The sequence below is a fragment of the Anguilla rostrata genome, chromosome 6, assembly GCF_018555375.3.
Source record: "Anguilla rostrata isolate EN2019 chromosome 6, ASM1855537v3, whole genome shotgun sequence".
In the NCBI taxonomy this organism is placed as follows: Eukaryota; Metazoa; Chordata; class Actinopteri; order Anguilliformes; family Anguillidae; genus Anguilla; species Anguilla rostrata.
Window position 1 is genome coordinate 47148365 of NC_057938.1, and position 21630 is coordinate 47169994.

At 40.4% G+C, this 21630-nt stretch overlaps 1 protein-coding gene across 1 annotated transcript in view; it reads right to left on the minus strand.

Annotated features, from left to right (window-relative positions):
• nkain2 (sodium/potassium transporting ATPase interacting 2) overlaps positions 1–15199 on the minus strand; it is a 107912-nt gene extending 92713 nt beyond the window's left edge. Inside the window, exons 1-2 of the mRNA XM_064340117.1 lie at positions 14564–15199; positions 13989–14186 (exon numbers count right to left, since the gene is read on the minus strand). Coding sequence (XP_064196187.1) covers positions 13989–14042 — 54 coding nt within the window. The 5' untranslated portion in view covers positions 14043–14186; positions 14564–15199. The remainder of the gene's footprint in view (positions 1–13988; positions 14187–14563) is intronic.
• Between the last annotated feature and the right edge of the window lie 6431 nt (positions 15200–21630).

Below are 21630 nucleotides of genomic sequence, written 5' to 3' on the forward strand. Positions count from 1 at the left end.
TTCATGCAACACTAATTAAACCACTGTACCATTTTCAGTGTAAAAACGTACACAGATATAAATATATATAAATAAAAATAAAAACCCTTATCTGACCCAACAGAACTGTCCTAGCACTACTGCTAATACTGCTACAATGACAACCATGGCTGATAATACCACTACTATGGCTAATATTACTACTATTTCTACTACTACTTCTAATGCAAAAAGCTACTGTAATAATAACAAGGCATTACTCACAATTATCCCAGGCCAGGGCCCTTTGTCCCTTACTGCACCATTCCTTTACCCCACTATTATTTCAGATGACGGATGCATCCCGGACAGGAGAGAAAGCGTTCTCGTCACATTAGCAATTCCAACCAACACCCATAACCCGCGAAACCCACCCCAAAAAACCGCGGAAGCAAAACGGCCCCGCTCCGTCGACACCGATGCCGGAGCGCGGGCGGCTCGGATAATGATCGGCGGCTCATTGTTCACCGAGGCAAGGCACTTCACGACGGTGACAGGAAACAGAGGGGGAACTTTCAATTGTCGAAAATGCCCCTCCTGATGCCAGGGCCATTAGCATGTTGAGATCTCTATTTGTCTTGACTGGCAGCGATACCGAGCCCGGCGAGGAAAACAATAATGCTCCCCGACATGCCTGACCTTTTCCATTAAAACAACGCGCCTCACTATACAGGCAGCCCCCACATCTCATTACCCTGCTCAGCACCTTGAGCACCGCCACCGCTTCACCACCGGCCCCCGGCCTCACTGGAAAGCCGGTAATTAATTCCTCTCCATTATTCAGCGCTAGCCCTTGGGTGGTGCCGGGGAGAACGGGCGCTGCGGTTTACAGGTGTTTGGGAGAGGTCTGGTGACATGCTGGAGGAACAGTCACTGTCATAAATACAGTTACATACACACATACACCAACACACACCCATGCAGTTGTAAAAATGCACATACCAACACACACACACACACACCGTTAAATACATACATATACCAACACGCACCCATACAGTGAATATACACATACTAACACACACAAACGAACATACACACACACACACACACGCACACACTGCACGATGGAGCGTTTAGCTGAAGAATAATTATTCAGTAAACATATGCGCAAAGTTCTTTTCATGTACAAATGTTTTACACACAACAATTGCAGATGCAATTTTAAAATGAAGTTTACACAGTGCCATCCTGAACAAAGAGACAGACCTATGTCAAAGAAAACATGTGACATTTTAACACTAGAGGCTGGGGGAGTGTAGCATTTCCCCTTAAAATGGGGATGTGACATTTCCCCGTGGTCAGGTAGCTGGAGAGCTGTGACCGGTGATTCACGGCACCTGAAAAAGCACGCCGTTTCAAAGCCCTCGTTCGAGATGAGTCTGTTCTTTACCACGGGGCCCTGAAAATGCCATTACTCCAGACCCCTTCCGTGGTTCCCCTCGCAAGGTCACAGGAGCGAACCAGGCGGCCAGGCGCAGCCTCGAGCGCTCTTTGAATATAATCAGCATCGCCTAACAGCAAACGGTAGCCAAAAGGCCTCTGAGAAATGATATCGGGTTTCCTGAGGTCCTTCCAAGCATTTTAATTCCGGAAAGTCATAGAAATGTCATCTAAGTGCCCAAATAGCCCACTACTTTTGGAATGCCACAGAAAATGACTCAAACCTAAATCTATATTTTTTTTTTTACAACGACTGAAGTATGTCCATCCTCCTTTGCTTGATATAATTTTAAGTTTCTAAAACGTTAGTGTGCCGACAATTTACGCAAATGCATTTGAGCAGACAAATATTATGAGAGTCATGCACCTCATTCGATGCGTTTTCCCTTAAAAGTACTTCCACTGTTACAGACACAATTCTCGAAAACCTTTTGTTTTTCCTAAAAATGTGACTGAAAGGTCACGAGAGAAAAAAATATATATAATTTATGTCAAATACCCTGTCAGATTTATTAATTGCGGACAAGTGAGAGGTCTTAGCTATTACCGCTCCCAGCTGCCATTATCGACATCTTCGAAATTGCTGTCGAAGGCTGAGGCCAGGGGCCCCACAGGGTGCGGTCCCTGTTTGCCGAGAGCACTCATGTGGCCAATCTCGAGCCTGGGCGAAACTCTTGACCCGTTTACCCAGAGGTGAAAAACACAATAAGGAGGCTCCGGGAAAGGGCCGCTGGGGATTCTGTGCGCGGTTAGCTCTCGGGGCTACGGCGAGCGAGCCCACGCCAGACCGCGTCACGCGGCTGAAATGACGAAGCCTCGCGTTCCAGAAGCCGCTTTAATGGGTGCCTGTGATGACGTGGCCTCAGGCGGCCGCCATCTTTTTCTTGTCTACGCCGTTGGGCGGGTTGGGCGGGAACGGCCGTAAGGGCGACTGCACCGCGTCGAGTCGACGACCTCATCATGACGAAACGCCGCCAAACAGCACTTCTCACGCCGATTGGTTGACCTTCACACCATTTTCGCTTCCCAGCACACAGCTGACGGGTATTCACTAAGGACCTCCACAACTATTCAAATTCCCTTAATGTCACAAAAAATATCAATCCCTCGTAATTTCCACCTATTTCTTGCCCAAAGGGAGATTTTTTTTTCCATCTCGGTTTAGAAATAAAAAGTATACCTAATGCCACGAATATATTCTGTGAAGGATTTACATCCCGCACTCCGAAATATAATCACATTTCCCCCCGGTGAGAAGGAGTCCTTCTGGCAATGCCCAAAAGCATATTCAACATATGATCAGTCACAGCGATCTGTGAAATAACGTAATCCTTCAATCCCCATAACTGTCCCGTGGAAGCCACCTCATGAGAATGTGTCATTCCTGTAGATTTCATTGGTGGTCTTCAGGCAAAAAATTAGCAAAATCCCAAAATGTCCCAAAAAGCAAAAAAGTCAAAATGTTGATTCCTTTGAAAGGTCGGGGAAAAAAATAGACTTATATATGCACAAATATATCCACAAAGTGGGGTTCAGAAACCTTTTGGTTTATCACCTTTTGAAGAAGAATAAATGCATGGCTGATATGATTATTTCAGGAAAATTATTCATTTATTTTTTCATATAAATGCTTGCTGACACTTATTTAAAACCATGGACAACACAGAATAACAATGGACCACAATATCTAATGACACACAGTACTATAAGGCCCTCCAACTGAAAATTGGATATCAAGATTCAAATAAATAATTTGACCTATATGCTTCTGGTTTGAGACATCACAATTTTTATAATCATCATTTGGCTCATGCTCTTATCCACAGCATCTGCTAAAAGCTCCTCGCAGAAGTGCTTTGAACTTAAGTACAACAAGAGAGCAGCAGGGATAAGCAGTAGGAAAGAGCCATGGATCTCGCTAAAGTGTGAAGTCACTCACGGAGCACAGCCTATGTGACCAGCAAACGTGCAGTTAAGGTCCATGAACAGCGGATGACACTCAGATTCTACCTCTCACCCAAGAGTGAAAACAGGGAATTCAAGCTGCTCCTTACTGACAGATCACACTTTTGAATTGCTTTCACAGATCTGGCACCCTGGAGTAACATCACACTGGTCTGCAGAATCTCTTCCAATGGAGCCCAGAAAGGTAATGATTGTGTTACCTCAACAGGTACTGTTGCCCGTATATATTAGGCCTAATCACTTAACCCACGTCAGCTGGAAATTCTTAGCACTAAGGTATAATGTGTGGGAAATATCAAAACTAAATTAATCTGCATAACTAACGTGTTTATCACAAGTAGATACTGGTAAATTGTACGATAAAAACCGAAGCAGTGCTCTTGTTATATTGTTAAAATGAAAGAAAAGAAAAAGAGAAAAGATGGACAGTTGTATAAATAATCAGAGGACACTCGAGTACACTCACCTGCTAAGCACTGTATCAAAGAGCGCAGTCAAGACTCTAAAACACAGCTGGGGCAACGGTTCCACCACTACCCTTCAGGCGATTTGAAAAAAAAAAACCGGCATTAAAAAAAAAAAAAAACCTGAAAATAAGCGTGCCGAGGATTTGAGCGGTGGAAATCAGAAAACTGACAGAGGAGACCACACGCTGCACTCCGGCAGCGACCTTGGGCTTGGGAGTTCTTTCGGTACTGCCTGAGAAATTAGATCTCACACCTCCCGCCTCATATCACTGTGGAGAAATCAGGGAGCACATGCTGGAGAGGCCCGAGCATGCCCCGTTCGCAGGCAGCTTTTCTCATTTCTGGTCCCTGGGGAGAGCAGATTTTTTGAAAAGGCCGTTCCCATTTTCTTCAGCAGTCCGAGCCTATTGTGTTTGCAAAGAGCATTACCGACTGTAATATCTCATTAAAATATCAAATTCAGAGTCTCCGCTGGCACGGGCGGGGAACTCGGACAGCTCCAGCTTCAGTGCCACTGTGGTTAAGTTAAGGCACAAGGGCAGGATTATGTCTGCTTCTGGTTCACAAATCACTGAGAGATTTGGCGACACGTAAAGGAATCATATTGACACCAGAATAAGAACGACAGGCGCAGATTTTAATTCACACTCATTTCCACCGCTGTCTCATTTCATATAACTGCCTTTGCTCCAGTCCCAATGGAATAGAATTTTCTGCATTTTACAGTAAGAAAGAGAATATTCTTCTGCGCTGACACTTGGGATTTATCAGAGATAAGAAGTCCGTGGCATTATGGCTATTCATATTTTCCGAGAACGGCACATAGAAATGTTTATTATTAGCTCAAATACTACAGATAAAACAAACGTTGGATTTTTTTTTTTTTTACAAAATATACAATGGAAGGAAGCCAGGTTCTCAGTGCAAGACTTTAGGTATTTTATGTATTATTTTTTAAATGAACATTCTCCTCTACTGGGATGCTCATGTACATATAGTATCTCACTGTGAAGAGAATGAACATTTCATAAGATCAGGCAAAATGACTTGACTTGAATAGCCTATATTTTGTACAATATCCATTTACAGAGATGGAAGTTTTGTTGAAGCAATTCAGGTGAAGTACCTCGAGCAAGGGTGATAAAGTAAAACCCTATCTGGGTTTTAAACATGCAATCAGAGGGACTCAAGCCCATCTCCTCATCTATTATGTCACACCATCATACTTTGCAACACTACATGCCGCCATCAAAAAACTGCATTGACATTGACATTCATTTTAAACACAAGAGGCATTTACAGCCACTTCAAAGGTTTACGAGATGAAGCAACCTCGCTTTCATTTAGATCTGAGAAGTCCGCTAATAGTAACACAGCTGGCTCTAAGTACTACCCAATAATTAATGGTGGAGAATGTTTAAACCCCTCCTACGGTTTCTCACATATCTGGTTTTGGTGGAACTGAAATTTTCATTCGCACCCAGTAGGGCGACTTGTCCTCAGAGCGATGGGGAAAAAGGAGGTGTCACCTCCAACGATAACTGCTTGTTCATATCTTCTCTGGCTGCCCTTTATCTAAAATCCACCATACATACCAACATTGTTTACCCCTCAGGTTATCCTGCTTTTGCCCTTCAGAGTATCTCAAATGTTCCCTCGGAAGAGTAATGATCCTGGCCGTCCCTGCTAAAAAACTCTCAGAGCATCAATATGGCCCACGCATCCTTTTATTCGCGGGTATGAGTCAAGTTCCCCTGGCTTTGTGAACTCTGCTACCTGATGTCCACTCTCGCCAGCCAGGTTTTCAGCTCTTTCAAAACATTTAATCTGGTACAAATGCCTCAGCATGCGGGAAGCCTTTTTTACTCTCTCTGTGAACCTTGGCAAAGCAGAGAGCAGCAAATTCATTTAAAATTCTTCTGTGCTTAACTACTGTGCAGCATTGCTTTAACTGTTAACCGCCGTTGCTAAGATATGCCCGGGACCGAAAGACTTGCACCTAACCTCGGACCAAAATTGAATTTAACACGCGCGGATGCGAACAAACAGACGTCGCCCGCCTGTCCTTGTTTGCACTAAGAGCGTCGTCCCTGTCGACAGGACGGGTGAAATATGTTTGTCTGGCGTTGTACGTTAAAAGGAATACAAATGCACGCGCATGGGCGATGGTATCTCCCCCGTACCTTTGCCTTCTCTGGTATTTACTGCTCTTGTTAAGCGCTGAGCGATTTACCGCATTTGAAGAGCCATTAAATCTTTCTGCCGTTTCGGAGATCAGTCGCCGCGCAGACGGGGCGGCTCATTGCATTCTCCGCGCATCAAGGTCCCCCCTTCTGCTTGAGTGACAGGTTTCCGTGGCGCTACCTGTCATCTCCCGAGCCACAAACGCTATTTACCTTCATCTCTTTGACCGACTGCTCCTCTGAGAATTCCCCAGTCTGCACCGGCTGACAGAAGAGAATGTGAGATGCAAGTTGCTGTTCTTCTTCTTTTTTTTTTTTTTTCCCCACACAGAGAGATTTCTGTAATTTGTGGAAAATTGACGGGTATGTCAAATGAATGAACATTATGATGACACAACAACAAAGAGTATGAATCACAGGCTCTCCAAACTGTTATTGGTACATGAACACATGAACTGAACTAGACTCTATTTATAATAAGTTCATCTTTTCATGGTAAACCATTTCCTGCAAATTAAACTGATGTGTAATGCTTAACAATACACTCTCTTGTGGCTCCTTTTAACACAGGCATAAAAGTAAGGCCACATTTTACGAGGGAATTGTAGCATAGCCTTTAACAGTAGAAATGTAGGCCATGGAAAATAAGGGATGTTAGTTTCAATGTCAATGACTCAGTTCATTTAACAAAATTTTAGACTGTTGGGTGGCATATCAAGGTTACGCACTAGATTTTAATGCAATGACCATGGCGTGAAACTAACCCTTGAACATGACAAACTTTATATTCAGTAATACTACTACTACTACTACTACTACTACTACTACTACTACTACTACTACTATTACTACTACTAACAATAATAATAATGATAATAATAATAATATTGTTATTGTTTTTATTACTATTATTAGTAGCAGTAGTAGATACATAGAAATAATGATACAGTCATGATGTACAATACATTCTGAATTCATGGCAGAAAACCCAAAATCAATAATAGAAAAAGATTAGGCCTTCCAGCTTAAGCCTGCAGCCAAGACATTTATTCATCAAGACTAAACACACATTGGCATGCTGCAATTCAGGCAAGCTCCACTGTCCTTTGTCCTTCGTGTAACGAATTCCATACTCTTATTTTTGCTTCTCATTATTTTATTTCATGGCAGTGGCCACCGAACCTAAAACGCTGATTTGGAAACAAACACACGCATCGCTCGCTTTAACTCATGAGTTCCAGACTAAGCACGCTGACACATGAGTCCTTGTTTTCTTGGCCTTTGTGAATAAATGGCTTAGCTGCAGGCCATTTGTGCTTCTCTAACTACCAATTCGGCCAGACACATCGGAGTAAAGAACACTCAATGAATAATTCATTAATAACCAAAGCAATTAGCTTAAACAGGTATCACCCTGGTTTCGGGGCAAAATACTGATAATATTAAGTAGGACGTTCTCCAATCACTTGGCCTTGACCAAATTATACCGAGAGGACTGACAGATATTTTAAGCAACTTTATATACCCTATTTACTTTAATTCCAAAATAAAGAGCTCTATCAAAATGCTTCACCTTTCCCATTGCGACACTATCCTCTTTCAGTCTGGGAGGGGCGGGCAGTCGGTTCTTTGTTTCACCACGCAATCCGCGAGCTAAGCGGCACAAAAAGACTACGCGACTGGCACAGGTGGCGCGGGCAGATCGCATTTGCCTCATCAGCCGGAGAAGTCACTACTGCTCAATAAGGCAAAGGGAAAGGCCCTGCCAACGGCGGCCCCGGGCAATGCCACGGTCAGTCATGCGTCTGCGCGCCTACAGGACTCGCAGTCGGCGCTGGCCGGCATCGATGCGCCGAGGACGAGCGCCTCTGCCAGATACGCAACCCAGAAACCCCCCCATCCCCCCGGGACCGACAGATATAAAACCTGCCATTCACCAAAATCAACAGTGACAATTGACAATTAAACTCTACTCCACCTGCCAGTCATGTATTGACTCACGGACAATGCACATTGCACACGCGATGCACAAATGAGTCACATGAGCGGGTTAGACCAATCAAATCACTAGCGAAAATGCACCACGTGCGTAGTTCAGGTCAATAAGAAAAGAGCGAATTGCATCCAAAGAGAAACTCGAGCATAGCTTTCCCCATTTAAATGGACAATAAAAATGTATTGAGATTAGAAAAGTGGTAGAAGGTCTAAATATATTTCCTCAGATGCAATCCTTCATCTTCCATTGTTCTGGAGTACAAACTTTGGGTCATACAACCATATGACAGAAATAAATGGCATATAATAAAGATCAATATCCATTTTCAGACAATTTCTCACCCTGAGAACATTATCACGCCCCCTGTGAAAAATCAGTAATGTCAAGGGATATCCGACAAAATTGGAACCACATTTTAAACATTACTGTCACTTCCAAAAGGCAGAATGTTCCAGCTATCAGAAAACTACATCAAAGGCATTATGAGATAAATTCAGATGTGAAAACTCATTTCACTAAACTTCTCTTATACTGTATATATTAGTGTAACAGTCTGTAGAAAGTCTGTAGAAACATGTCTTTGAATCCCTAGAAGAAGAAGAAAAAAAACAACACATTTCCAACAATAAAGAGTAAAGAGTTTTACTTTGATACAGTAAAACGTTTGGCAAAACTCCACTTGGTACCTGAAAAACAACACATTTACAATTACAACCCTAATGGAAAATAACAACGATAATGGTCATTCATTTGTTTAGGCATATTTATCAGAGGTTACTTACTTTTTTTATAGTATCCCTCTTTACCATTTACACAATTGCACAAATTAATGTGCAGTATCTTGCTCAAGGCCATAGCTGCACATCTATCCCAGGATTTTAACTCACAGTCCACTAGTTGATAAGCCTGGGCCTTTTGCTGCTTCCCAGCACTGCCATGGTTTTATAAGAATACACAGTACTAATATTCTCAGTTATTGAGATGCAGTCACACCTTATATATGTGCAAAATAAAGCAGATGGAAAACAATGGCCTTTTTGGCGAGTGGCTTAAAACTTGAAATTGTCATTCCCTTCACCTGAGCCCTACCCCGGGCAGAGGCTAACCTGAACCCGTTCACGAATTTCAGAGTGTTCCACCAAAAAATATCAATATGTCACCCTGTATAACATCAATTCAGAGAATCTCACGCCACAGCGTATGTGGAATAAGAATGAATAGTGGCACTATCAAAAACATATCGAGACTGCAGAGTTGGAGAGGGGAAATTGGGGCTAGGGCAGAGAAATGTAGAGATTTTCAGCAGCTGTGTATATCAGTGGAACCTTTTTTCAGTCTCAGACCTCTTTGAGAATCTGACGAAAGTCATGGACCCCTTCCCCAGACAAACGTACATAGGCTTGAGGGGGTGGACCCAATTCACAGTTCCCTAGGGATCCATGAAGCACAGGTCATGAACCCCTGATCTAAATGGTTTATTTTGAATAATCTTTTTGGTAATCCAAAGAAGTTTAGTGTTTTCCTTTCACTGAGATCTAAGCAGAAAACTTTCATTTTATTATCAATTTCAGTGTCATTTTCTGAAAGCCTATTGCCTTTGAAGTTGGGAAGATATAAGGATCAGAATGTTCCTTTTCGTAATTGCCTTTCCGTGTTAAGCCTAACTGCTACCTAACTGAATTCTTAACTATTTCTTTGGTATCAGAACATTTAAGATGAAAGATTACAGATTTAAAGGGGGGGGGGGGAGCACACAAGTGGAATGCTCTGAACACCCAGTGAGAGACTGGTTAGCAAACTGGCTGTCAGAAGGATAACCTTCCGCACTTGTTCATTCAGAGTTCAATGGCAACACAGTATAGGCGTCAGTACAGTACGGTCTGAAGGTTTGGCATTTCTGTAAAGGCACCATTCGATAATGAGTTAACACCAGATTGAATGCTTGCCAGTGTTCACCATCTTACGACGGTCACTTTTAAAAAGGGAACTGAATAATACTGAGGGATACATGCTTAATCTATACAAAGTTCCATTATTTTTCATTTGACATTCTCAAATGAGACTCTGCAAGTGGTCAATAACTAATTTTAATAGTGCGTGGTTGACATTAGTCCATAACAGTGCCTTTATTTTCCAAAATCTCATCATCACCTCCAGTGTACAATTCATACAGCACTGCCACGTGAATACAGAGACAAATAATCATTGTACTGTAAGTGTGTTTCTGTCTTTGTAGTTTAAGACATTTCAGAAGTGTCTGTGAAAGCAGGTGAGAAATAATGGGTCCCCAAAATAACAAGCACCATAACACCACTGGTTGGGAAAGTATTTATGAAGCTGTCGCTCATAAGTCACTTTTTACAACCAATTAGCATGGACTACCAATTTCAGTTCAGGAATTGGATTTGCAATACCACTGCCATTCTAAAGGGGAAAAAACTGAATATAAAATAAAGTTGATGAATGAGGTAATGCCGACTGCTTTAACATAGCTCTCCATTATGGGCATTACCTCTGCAAATCAATAACCAGGGCAGATTCAAGCTGAAAAAGTCCAGCGTTCATATATTAACAGGAACACAGCATCCATCATGACAAATGCCAGCCAGGAAAATTACACTGAATTAACATTGTTTCAATGCTGCCTGGGCAGAAAGGCCTGACAGGATTTTCAGTCTTCAATATTATATCTTTAGTTGCTTTTTCTCTAATGTTTTTGACTGAAGCTAAGAAATCTAATGGATTACTTAATGGTCGTAAATTAAACGCCGTACCATAAATAAACACAAATTAATGCTGTAGCGTTTGCTCAACAGCGGCAGTACACAGGAAACATAATATTTTATGTGACAATGTGCCAAATTTTTATGCTATTTTTTTTATTTTTGTCAGACCTTCCATTTAACCACCAGTCAGCCAATCAGAAATAACCATTTCATATCCCAGGTCGAAACGACATCTTTTCACTTGTATTACAACCTGTTCTTAACCACTGAGCACCCACTGTGTTCAATACCCTTTAAATTTCCATTTTTGATTATCCTGAAATAATGCTTTGGGGTTGGACAGGTAGAACTCTCCCAGGATTAAGGCTGTCATGGCAACTCATCTGTTTGCCATAAAGCAGCATATAATATGTGGAAAGTTCACATTTAAGAAAAAGTAAACCAGTAAGTCTTTTCTGTCAGTGAATTGCTTTAAATGAACACAATGACACAGTGTCAAGCTGTTTTTTCTGGATTCCACAGCAATACACACCAGAGCAAAATCACTGATTTCATCTACAAGTATAAAGCAGTTCCAATGAATGACCCCCGTGGACTATTTAGGAACCATTTCCAGTATTATGGTACATTTTTGGGGGGAAAAACTCAATGAATTCTGAGAACATTTCTCAGGTATTCCAGCATACAATCAGCTTTCAGCGCTACAAACAGTAAATATGTCACAAACTTGTTTTTGTGCTATGTAAACATTTATGCCTGTTTCTTTCTGCATACTGTTGCTTACACAAAACCACAAACCATGCCTGGCAAAACAGCTATCCACCCAACAGTAAGAATAAATTAAAGGGTGAAATTAGGTTTTTTAGTATCGGGAAAAGAAAATAAATAAATAAATCAACTTAGTGATTTTACCAAAAAGTTGTGTGACACGCTTTTAAGGTCAGAGCTACAGAAAGAAAATCCAATGATGAAGAAATGAGGGATTACTATATGCGGGTAATAAATGACTGTGAAAGGTCAGGACAGTCTTGTGTGTAGTACAGACCAATGGTCAGTGTTAGGAAATGAGTAAAACCTCTTCCACATCTATTCCCTGACAAGTAACCAGAGTAGTTAAAATTTATGTTCGAATATAGCCTACTGCTTCCATTTTTTATTTATGGAAGTGCAAAAGCATGAACAAACTTGACTTTAGAATAGAAAGTGCTGGCTGTATGATATCCGCATCAATTTTCACAGTTCTTAAACTAGAAGTGGACTGTAAGTAGCCAGTGCTATACACAGCACTACCTCATGGAGGATTTTAACATACAGCATCCCAAATTTCTGTAAGGCTAGACTAAGCTCTTATTAAGTAACTACAGGGCTTATTTCAGACTCTTTTTTTTCTGATTGGGCCCTATACCATGCACAAAGACACGAAAGAACCGCCTACAGCTGCTCTAGGGAGATCAGAAAGTTGGGCTGAGTAAAAAATTCAAGGGACGTGTCATGCGGGAGTGATTAAACATAGCATCTGGTGGGCGTGGTGAGCCTGTCAATGCCCACCGTCGGTTTAGTGAAATTGTGATTCACAGTGATCACAGCAACTGAGACATTGGAGCAAACACTGACTGGCACTTTATGTGAAAATATTACCGATCAAAGTGTAAAGGGTTCAATTCTGATTCAGTTACTTTCCATAACAAGATTATTCCCTTACCGCCCACCCGCTAGAAAAACACAAGTCCCATTCAAACTGTGCTAGGAAACGACCCACTATTAATATTTATAATGGTCAGGTCTTAAAGCATGCTTCATAGCTAACTGTGTTATCTTTTCCACAGGCTGTGCTTTTGAAGTCTTTGTCAAACATGATTGGATAATGTGGAAAATGCTTCAGATTTTCAGATGTGGTTGAGGGCATACTGCTTAGCATGTGTATAATGCAAATGTCATACTTCGTAGGCCATAGTTTTTTATAATATTAAATGAAAAAAACGAGTGTGCCACGATTAATTTGAATCTAGATTGCTAAAGGTAATGTCAATTTATCTACAATTCATAATCATGTTCAGGTGATTCTCTGTTGGATGAAAGCAGACCATCTCGTGCTTTCGAACACTTGGGAAATTTGGCACCACATAATAAATTTGACAGTGATCTGTAGTCCACATAAAACAGTTCCGACAAAGTGAAATTTACCCAAGAATTTAATTCAAATCTAAAAATAACAGAATCCATTAGTTCTGCGTAAATATCCACATTTTGCATTATTTCAAGAATTCTTCCCTTTTAAGATGTAGAATTATGGGCCTGTACGACTTAACTCTACCCATTACCTGTCCACATAAAAAGAGACCATAACATCAATTTGTGTGCTCAAGGGCAGAAATGTGAATGTGCCTCAACAAAATGGCAAAAAGAAGCACATATAGATATAAACAACAGCACAAAACTAATAAAGGTTTTTTAAAAACAAATTGGGTGGTTAAAGAAGAGGTACGAATATCCTTGTTGAAAACACATTGACAGAATACACTAATTTACTTTGACTTCCCTCTGGTGGAAACTATTAATATTTCGAGAGTATTTTAAACCAATCGGCTTTGTCCAGGCTGAGGTCAAGGAAAGGAGTAAGATGAACGCGCATAGAACTGCGCTGGCTTCAGTTGTGAGAACCCCCCACTTGTTAAATGATGCAACTTGCTGGAAAACAACGCCAGGTATTGATATTTCGGTTATTCGATAACTATAAAGCCACATTCTCTCTGTTGATGCATAAGATGTATAATCAAACTTGTGCGGCTAGAATGCATTTTCTTGTGGTCTAGGCGAGGTCAGCGCGCACCTACATCTTGGCAGTTTCCCTGCAATCTCGTCTGGCCCCGTTTGCTAGTACATCTGGTGGAGAGCTTCTCTCCAGAGTCACACGCGATAGCAAGAGCAGCTGTACGTGCGTCCCTTTGTGTGAGTCTGTGTGCGCCCCAGTCTCGTCTACAACCAGTACCACATCAGAGCTTGGCGTTTTCGTCAAGTAACACAAATATTTACAGTAGGTAACTTCCATTCTCACATATTAGGGAACACCGTGCTGGCTTGCATATTGTACGGTACTTGTTTATGCACAATATAAACATTCAGTAATGTCCCCTTTGCTATTAGGGAATGAATCAATTTTGAATAGCAAGTACTTTTAATGGTAACTTACCAGCTGCATCCCACATATAAAGGCCAGTGTACACCGGCCACTGCAACAGCCCATGATTAACCGTCCACTTAGGATTCCCGTTCCACGTGGATCACTGTAACTCCAAAATCCCCAATCCTTTTGGTGTTGACCAAGCAGTTCCTGTGAGCGTCCACACCGTGCAGGTGACGTGCTTTAGGACCGATTCGCTTCCACGCGCTATTCATACATTAGAATTGTCTTGTTAGAATACCTTCACTTCATGTCTGTCACTTCAGAAGACATGAAGGAAAAAGATTGTATCCAGTTATAACGGTATAGAAACACAACCAATAAAGCTTCTAAAACTGTTCATCCAACTGGCTATCTTCACAAACAGTTCAGGTTTTCCGACGATTAAATATCAGGCAATCCGAGAATAAATTTAGAAAGTCGTTTTTTTTCCTGGTAAATTGCCTATTTATAAATAAAAAGCTGTATTCAGAGATTAAATTCTGGTTAATGCGAATAAACACAAAACGCGTGCGTACTGACACCGCTTGAAGCTACCGATAAATGTTCGTAGGCTAAATTACTAAACAAGTAAAACTACGAACCATAAAATCACTCCGTCCAAATTCCCATCTCATTGTCCTGTGTAGATGAACGATGCCAATCTTTTCAGTGCAGCCCGTGTAATAGACAAAGCATTAGTGTTGTTTACTGCGATGAAGCTGCTCTCTTCGCTCCTCCCTCCACCGATAGGTTGTCCAGGTCTTAAGATACAACAGATTTTACTCAGTTAACGACGGCAAAAGAAAGCAGCTTGTTATCTTTAATAAAGAGACAGGGCAGTGTGGTCGACGAATCAAGAGCGATAGCTGACGGATCTCAGTTATGTGCGTTCCTTCAGCTTTGTCACAAGAAAGCGGCACGGCAAAGATTGAACGAGAGATATTTCCAGTTCCTGTCCGAGATCGGTAGAGCTGAACAGTATGTATCTTCACCGCTGAAAACATTCAGCTGCTGGATTCATTGCACCGCATCCCCCGTGCTTCATGATTTTCAGTAGTAACCTAACTATCAATAGTAATGTAATTATGATCCCTGACATAGACACTACGGCAATCACAGGCAAGCGGACAATAGAGAGACGCTGGAGCACCTTGTGCTGCCGCCAGAGCAAACCATCTGACGCTCCAGATTGAATGAATCGCACGCAGTGTCATTCACGGCAGGGAAGCGGCTAGGTTCCTTTCTCACGCTGAGCCTGAGACTGATGCGATACACCGTACTGCAAAGGATATGGCCATCCATATACCGGATTAGCTTTTTTGCGCCGTTTCTCAGTGGGCGTGAGGGGTTATGATTATATGTGATAGTAATGGTTATTAGTGTCCGTTCATATGTGAAATCACGGAGGCGTGTTCAAAATAGTATAATTGAATGGATGGATATAAAATCGCCTTCAATTCTTATGCAAAAGCCCATTTAAGTCTGGAACAATCGCATTTTATCGTCTTTTGTTTACTTATATATGGGCTGCACTTCAGTTTTACGGTTTTCACCGTAAACGTGAATGTTCTGAAAAAATATAGGGATCTTATTATATTATATTATTATATATATATACACACAATTATCATTTAGTCAGTTCTCTCTCTGTCTCTCTCTCTCTCTCTCTCTCTCTCTCTCTCTCTCTCTCTCTCTCTCTCTCTCTCTCTCGCACACACACACACACGGAGCAATGTTTATGGCATAGCTTAATTATCTCCATAATCTTGAGCGACAGTATCCTGAATATACTTTCTGATTTTCTGAGGTAATGACATACGAAATCCATCCATTTTTATTTATTTATTTATTTAGTCACAAAACAGAAGACGCAACGACTGCTTGTCCAGTGCAATCTTAGCCTCTTTTCCCTTGAATAACCCCTGAAACTGATGCATAAAGAGATATACAGAGGGAACGAAATGTGTTTATTACTTATCTGTCTTTGCCAGATGCTTTCCGCTGGTACAGTTTGGCTCTGGGGCTGAATTGCTCTGACATTTTAACTTTCAAGCTGGATGGATGTTACAGCCCATTCAAAAGCAAACCTCATGCATGGTGAAAATAGTGCTATATTATATCTTTAAAAATGCTTGTATAAACACTGATAGGAGACAATACCGTTGCGAATTATGTCACTTTACCGCTGCAAATTATAACGTAAATATAAAATGGTCTATTTGTTTAACAGGCTCTTTTATCCAGGGTTACGTACAGTACATCAGTAACGTATCTACACAACTCAGTATTTACCGAGGCAATCGTGTAAAGTACAACATTGTGTAACGTTTCTGTTGGTCTGTGAATTGACGCTTCGTTTTCAAGTCAAGTTCCAAGTCTAACCACTTGGTAGAGATGGGCCAGTGGGCATGAGTCATTTAAGAAAAGAGATGGGATTGAAGGGATCTGTTCCGGGCAACTCCATAAACTGAAAGGGTTAGAAAATAATAGAAAATAAAATGTAGAGATCTTAAATCTTAAATGACCAAGGACCATTTGCAAGGGGAATTGGTTATATGTTGGGAACAGAAAACTATTATTTTGCCAAATGGAAATGACTTCTTCAAAGGAAAGACAAAGTTCTTGCTGAGAAGTCTCATCTTATCACATTCCCAAGAACCTCAGATAAAAGGACCAAAAATGTAATTTCAAAATGAACAGTGTTAAACCTCCTAAATATTCTGCAATATTGAAAAACGAATTCTTGATCACTAGGTGCCCTATGGCAAATAGAAAGCAGGTTGCAAGACATTTCTTGAAATGAAAGAGATAAAAAGGAAAGATAAAATTTAAAGTAAAAGGGATAAACATATGCACATTGGTGCAAATGACAATAAAAGATGCTATTTTCAAAAGTAAAAGAGAAATTATCTGGATCAATGGTTGGAATTTAAAATTAGATATATCAAACTAGATATATCAAGACAGCATTTTGGAAAGTCTTGAAAAAGAAAGAAACCACTGGTGGACTCAGAAACAAACACTGACAACTGCAGTTGATGACAGACAAATCCTAAGAGCTGTGAAGAAAAACCCTGAAACGACAGTCAGTGACATCACCAGCAGTCTCCAGAGGGCAGAGGTGAAAATATCACAGGCCACTGTACGCAGAAGACTTTGAGAGCAGAATTATAGAGGCTGCTCTGCTAGATGCCAACCTCTCATCAGCAGCAAGGATTGAAAGGCCAGATTAGAATTAGCCAAAAAAAAAAAAACAAGCTTACTGAGTTCTGGAATAAAGCTATATGGACAAATAAGATCAAAATAAACCTTTACCAAAGCGATGGGAAGACAAAAGTGTGGAAAAAGGAACAGCTCATGATCCCAGTTGCCTCGCACAGATGTTACTTAGAAGAAGATTTGCATCCAGACCAACAGTGATTATTACTTCACGTCTTACATATGGCGTATAAGCCATTTCAAGAATGGTCATTACTGCAGCAATTCAAGCGGGAGTACTTTGTGTAATAAGGTTCCTTGGCATGCAGTATAATGAGTGAATTACTGAGAGAGATGTCACATCCCTTGATTGCATGTTAAGATTTGTTATCGTGCTGATGGGTTGGGTCTTTTGGTATTGTGGGCTAAGTGCTCTCGCCGCTGTGTGCCAAGCGGTTGCTTAAAGTTACAGTTTACAGGAAACACCTATACATCATCCACGCCTGCCCAGAATGCTTATTACAGCCTCATAGTTATATGGCCATGAATCCAGTGCCTTAAGTAACTGCAGAAATGTGTGACTGGCCCTTAAGTGGCCAGTTGCTGTACAAACGACTGCCTTTTACCAAACACCAACACAGAGCTCAAATAGGACTGAGTTCACTATTACTGCATGTAGCCTATTGTTCAAGCATGGAGTGGAGATACATCTACTATGTCTGCCCATTAATGGCTGTTCTTGACAAGGCTGACTTGTCAGGCTCGTCATTTGTCTCTCACATACACTTAGCCACCTACTGTTTTGTGAGGGTTAAATGAAGACTGAGAAGACTGCCTGTATTTGTTACAAATACGGCACATGCCAAATTGTCGAACAATAAACATCTAAAATTGCATTCACATAAAACAATTTTAATCTTTCAGTTGCATCTGTAATATTACTCAATGTTATCGTTCATTATGCTCAAAATGCTATGGTTCATCAGCTTGGTTTTTGGTGTAATTTAGCTCTGTTTAAAAATAAATCAGAGGGAAATAATTGTCTGACACGATATCTAAATGCATTGTCTGTTGAATTTATATTTTTTATTTAAATTCAGGTGTGGTAAACGAGGGCAAACCATTTAAGCAGAAGAAATGAACAAGGAGGCAGCATCTGTATCTACTGTATGGGGAAACCTTGATCCTTTAAAAATTCATGAACTGCTGCAAAGCTCTTGACTTCTATCACTTTAAATTGGATACCAAAAAAATGCACTTTCCTCCCCAAAGCCTTAATAGAGGGCCGCTATGTGATCACCTGAGCATTTAATTCAAATGGGATTTTTTTTCCCTGTTAGTATTGATGGAAATCCCAGGTCAGCATTCAGAACATCCAATGTGAAATTACAATATTGTATCTTTTTCAAAATTTAATTAAATTTTTTGGGTGAGAGGAGGGGGGTGACAATATTCTTTTAAACACTTGTACAACTCATGAATTGTTTGTATATTGTATTACAACACACCCTAAATTTTGTGGGTTACTAATCTTGTCTATAGCAAGTACTTCATCAGTTCTGCTCTGCTAATGTATTCCAACTGACAACCCTTATAAGCACTGTGCTTTCTCGTCAAGTACAATATTTTATCTGACGCTGGGGATTTAGAATAGATTGAGGATAATCTATAGATTTATATTCATTTTCTTCTATTTCAGTCAGGTGAATTTTGTGTGACATTGCTGTCTTCTTGCTCTTACAATCCATACAAACTTTTTCCATTAAGATGACTTTTTTGAGAATCTCTGTGATCCCTCAGTTTCTGCTCTTCCAACGTAAAGACATTCAAGAGTGCATTACACTGTATTGTGTTCTATATAGTGGAAATGGGAGATAATGGATTAGTAATAAATGGAATCACAATCCATACTGGATTAAGAACATCCAGTGTTTGCAGATACCCATTATGGGATGCCCACGTATTTTCTCACTTTCATTGGATAATAAAAAAGGAAAATAAATAAATCTTTTTCCTATTTAGAAATATATTCTGACCAAGAACCTGCAGGGATTGCACAAAGGCATTTAACGGGCAAAGCAGTTCATGCATTCCATTAAATGTCTGCTTTACTTTTGACCAGTTTCATGACATTTGTAAAATAATAATTAAAAATAAATAAATTATAAGATCAGGTACTGTATTAGCAAAAGTGAAGTTCGATTGACATTACCTGCACACTTAATCCAAATGAGGAGGCACAGGGTCGCATTTGCTTTCCAATTGAATCATATGTCTCCAATTAATAGCATTTAAATTGGACAGTAAGAGGATTTTAGATACTCGGAATATTAAGCTAAATGTAACTCTCTAAACCTCACTAAATGGAATGACACTCTTAGAGAAGCAATTATCCTATAATTCTCCATGACCCTGCAGGCCAAAAACCATCATAGATATTTTGTGGGTATACACTGCAATAATTTTATTTTTTGTTCTTGGAAATCAATCATTTTGCAACATAGTGTCAACAAAAAAGTACTGCAAATAAATTGCTATAATTCATTCCAGTATTTTTTTTAAATGCCAACAAAAGATTTAAAAGAAGAAAATAGTATAATGTACAGATACAACAGGAATTTCATGTAAAGGTTCTTACTCTATTCAAAAACCTCGTAGCACAACTGAATCAATGCACAAACATCTGGCTTCCTGAATGAATATTCAAACCCCTATTTTAAAAATGTAAATGATGGTGCACAGTCACTGATATACTTTTGAAATATAAAATTGTGTTTTGGAACTAATATATAAAGATTATTTACCTTTGTAAATGTTGTATATATAAAAAAAAGACATTTATATAAGGTAGTGTTACCATGACTCAATCTGTGTGTGGATGTCTCCGTAAGAGATTCAGTAAACCTTTATTTTGCTCATGATCACCCCCTATGAACAAGGCTGGTATTACTAGTGCAATTGTTTTCAGTGCTAAAACAACCATTTTCATGGTGAATTGTCCAGAGCATTAAAATACTACTTGAGCCACCATTAAACCCACTTAATTCAAGAGCTCAAAAAAAAAATGAAATTATTAATTTAATCTCATTTGCCTCATCAAAATACTGACATTTGCAAAAACCAATTTCATATAGGCCTTGCATTATCAAGTTAAAATAAGACCATACTAATGTCTGATTTGTAAAGATGTTCAGTTTTACTGGATTCACAGTCCATGGATCCTGTTTTAAGTGATCACTGTGGCTGAGAGCAAGTAGTAGTAGTAGCAGATAAAAGCACTGATAAAAGCTCACATAATCTATCATGTAAGCTCCTCCAAATTTCCCATTAAAGGATTAAAATAATGAATATTTTAATGTGTGGGTTGAGAGGGTTGAGCGAGCACCATTGGGCGCTATTGTATAACTTCCAACCTTTCCCCCTTTTAAAAGGCCCTCGGTCAGGATTTGAACCACCTGCTGCCCCTGGAACAGGTCACAGTATTTTATTAAATCTCTGAATGCCAGGGAGCAATAATAAAAATAGCACTTTTTATTATTCTAAAAGAACAGTCTTAGCCAATGCAGTTCTAAAATAATTTTTTAAAAACCTGTGTATCCCTGTTTCACTTTGACATTGGCCAAAGCATTACTTAACAATGACTAAGCCTCTCATTCAAATTCTTTGCTGAAGATAATAAAGATATAACAAATTGTATGCTGACGCAAGTGCGAAATAATGCTAAAACTTATTCATTGCTATATACTGCCCTGTAAAAAAAAAAATCTTTAAAATCATGAATTTGTTTGAGTCATCAGTATTACACTGAGGTCCTACCCAAAGGTCCTCACTAATTTGTGGCAGTGGCAGTGGCAGTGGTAGTTAGGTTTTTAGTCTGAGTGCCAGTGTGCACACTCAGATCACACCCAAATCAACTGTTTCACATGCTGGCACGTCAGTGGACCTGCGATAGGTTGGCGGCCTGCTGTCCCGGGTGTATTCCTGCCTCTCGCCCAATGCATAGGCTCCAGCAGCCCCCGTGACCCTGTCCAGGATAAGCGGGTATAGATACAGTAATGGATGGATGGATGGACCTCAGTGGACATAATCACATTTAATGTCACTGAACAGTAACTGCGAACGTTACTTTACATTGACTTAAAAACTTGGACTTAATATGTTTTACTCATCGGCCAGGGGGTGGCAGAGCACTTTCAGCTGAGCGATATGAAAGCGCTCCTCTTAACCTGCACGTTAACCAGGCCGCTGCACTAATGAAAGCCAAGCGCATGCATATGACGCCTGTGTGATATTCCACCCTGCTGATCCCAAGGCCTTTGATAGTCGTGCTGGGAATCCGATGATAGCAAGCGTTATAAAAAGCCAGGGGTCTGGTATGCGCCTCATGGTCCAGAGAGGAATCCACCCTCTTTGGAGACACGCAAGGCCGCTGGCCAATCGGAGCCGCTGTGCCGCGACTGAGCTTCTGCAA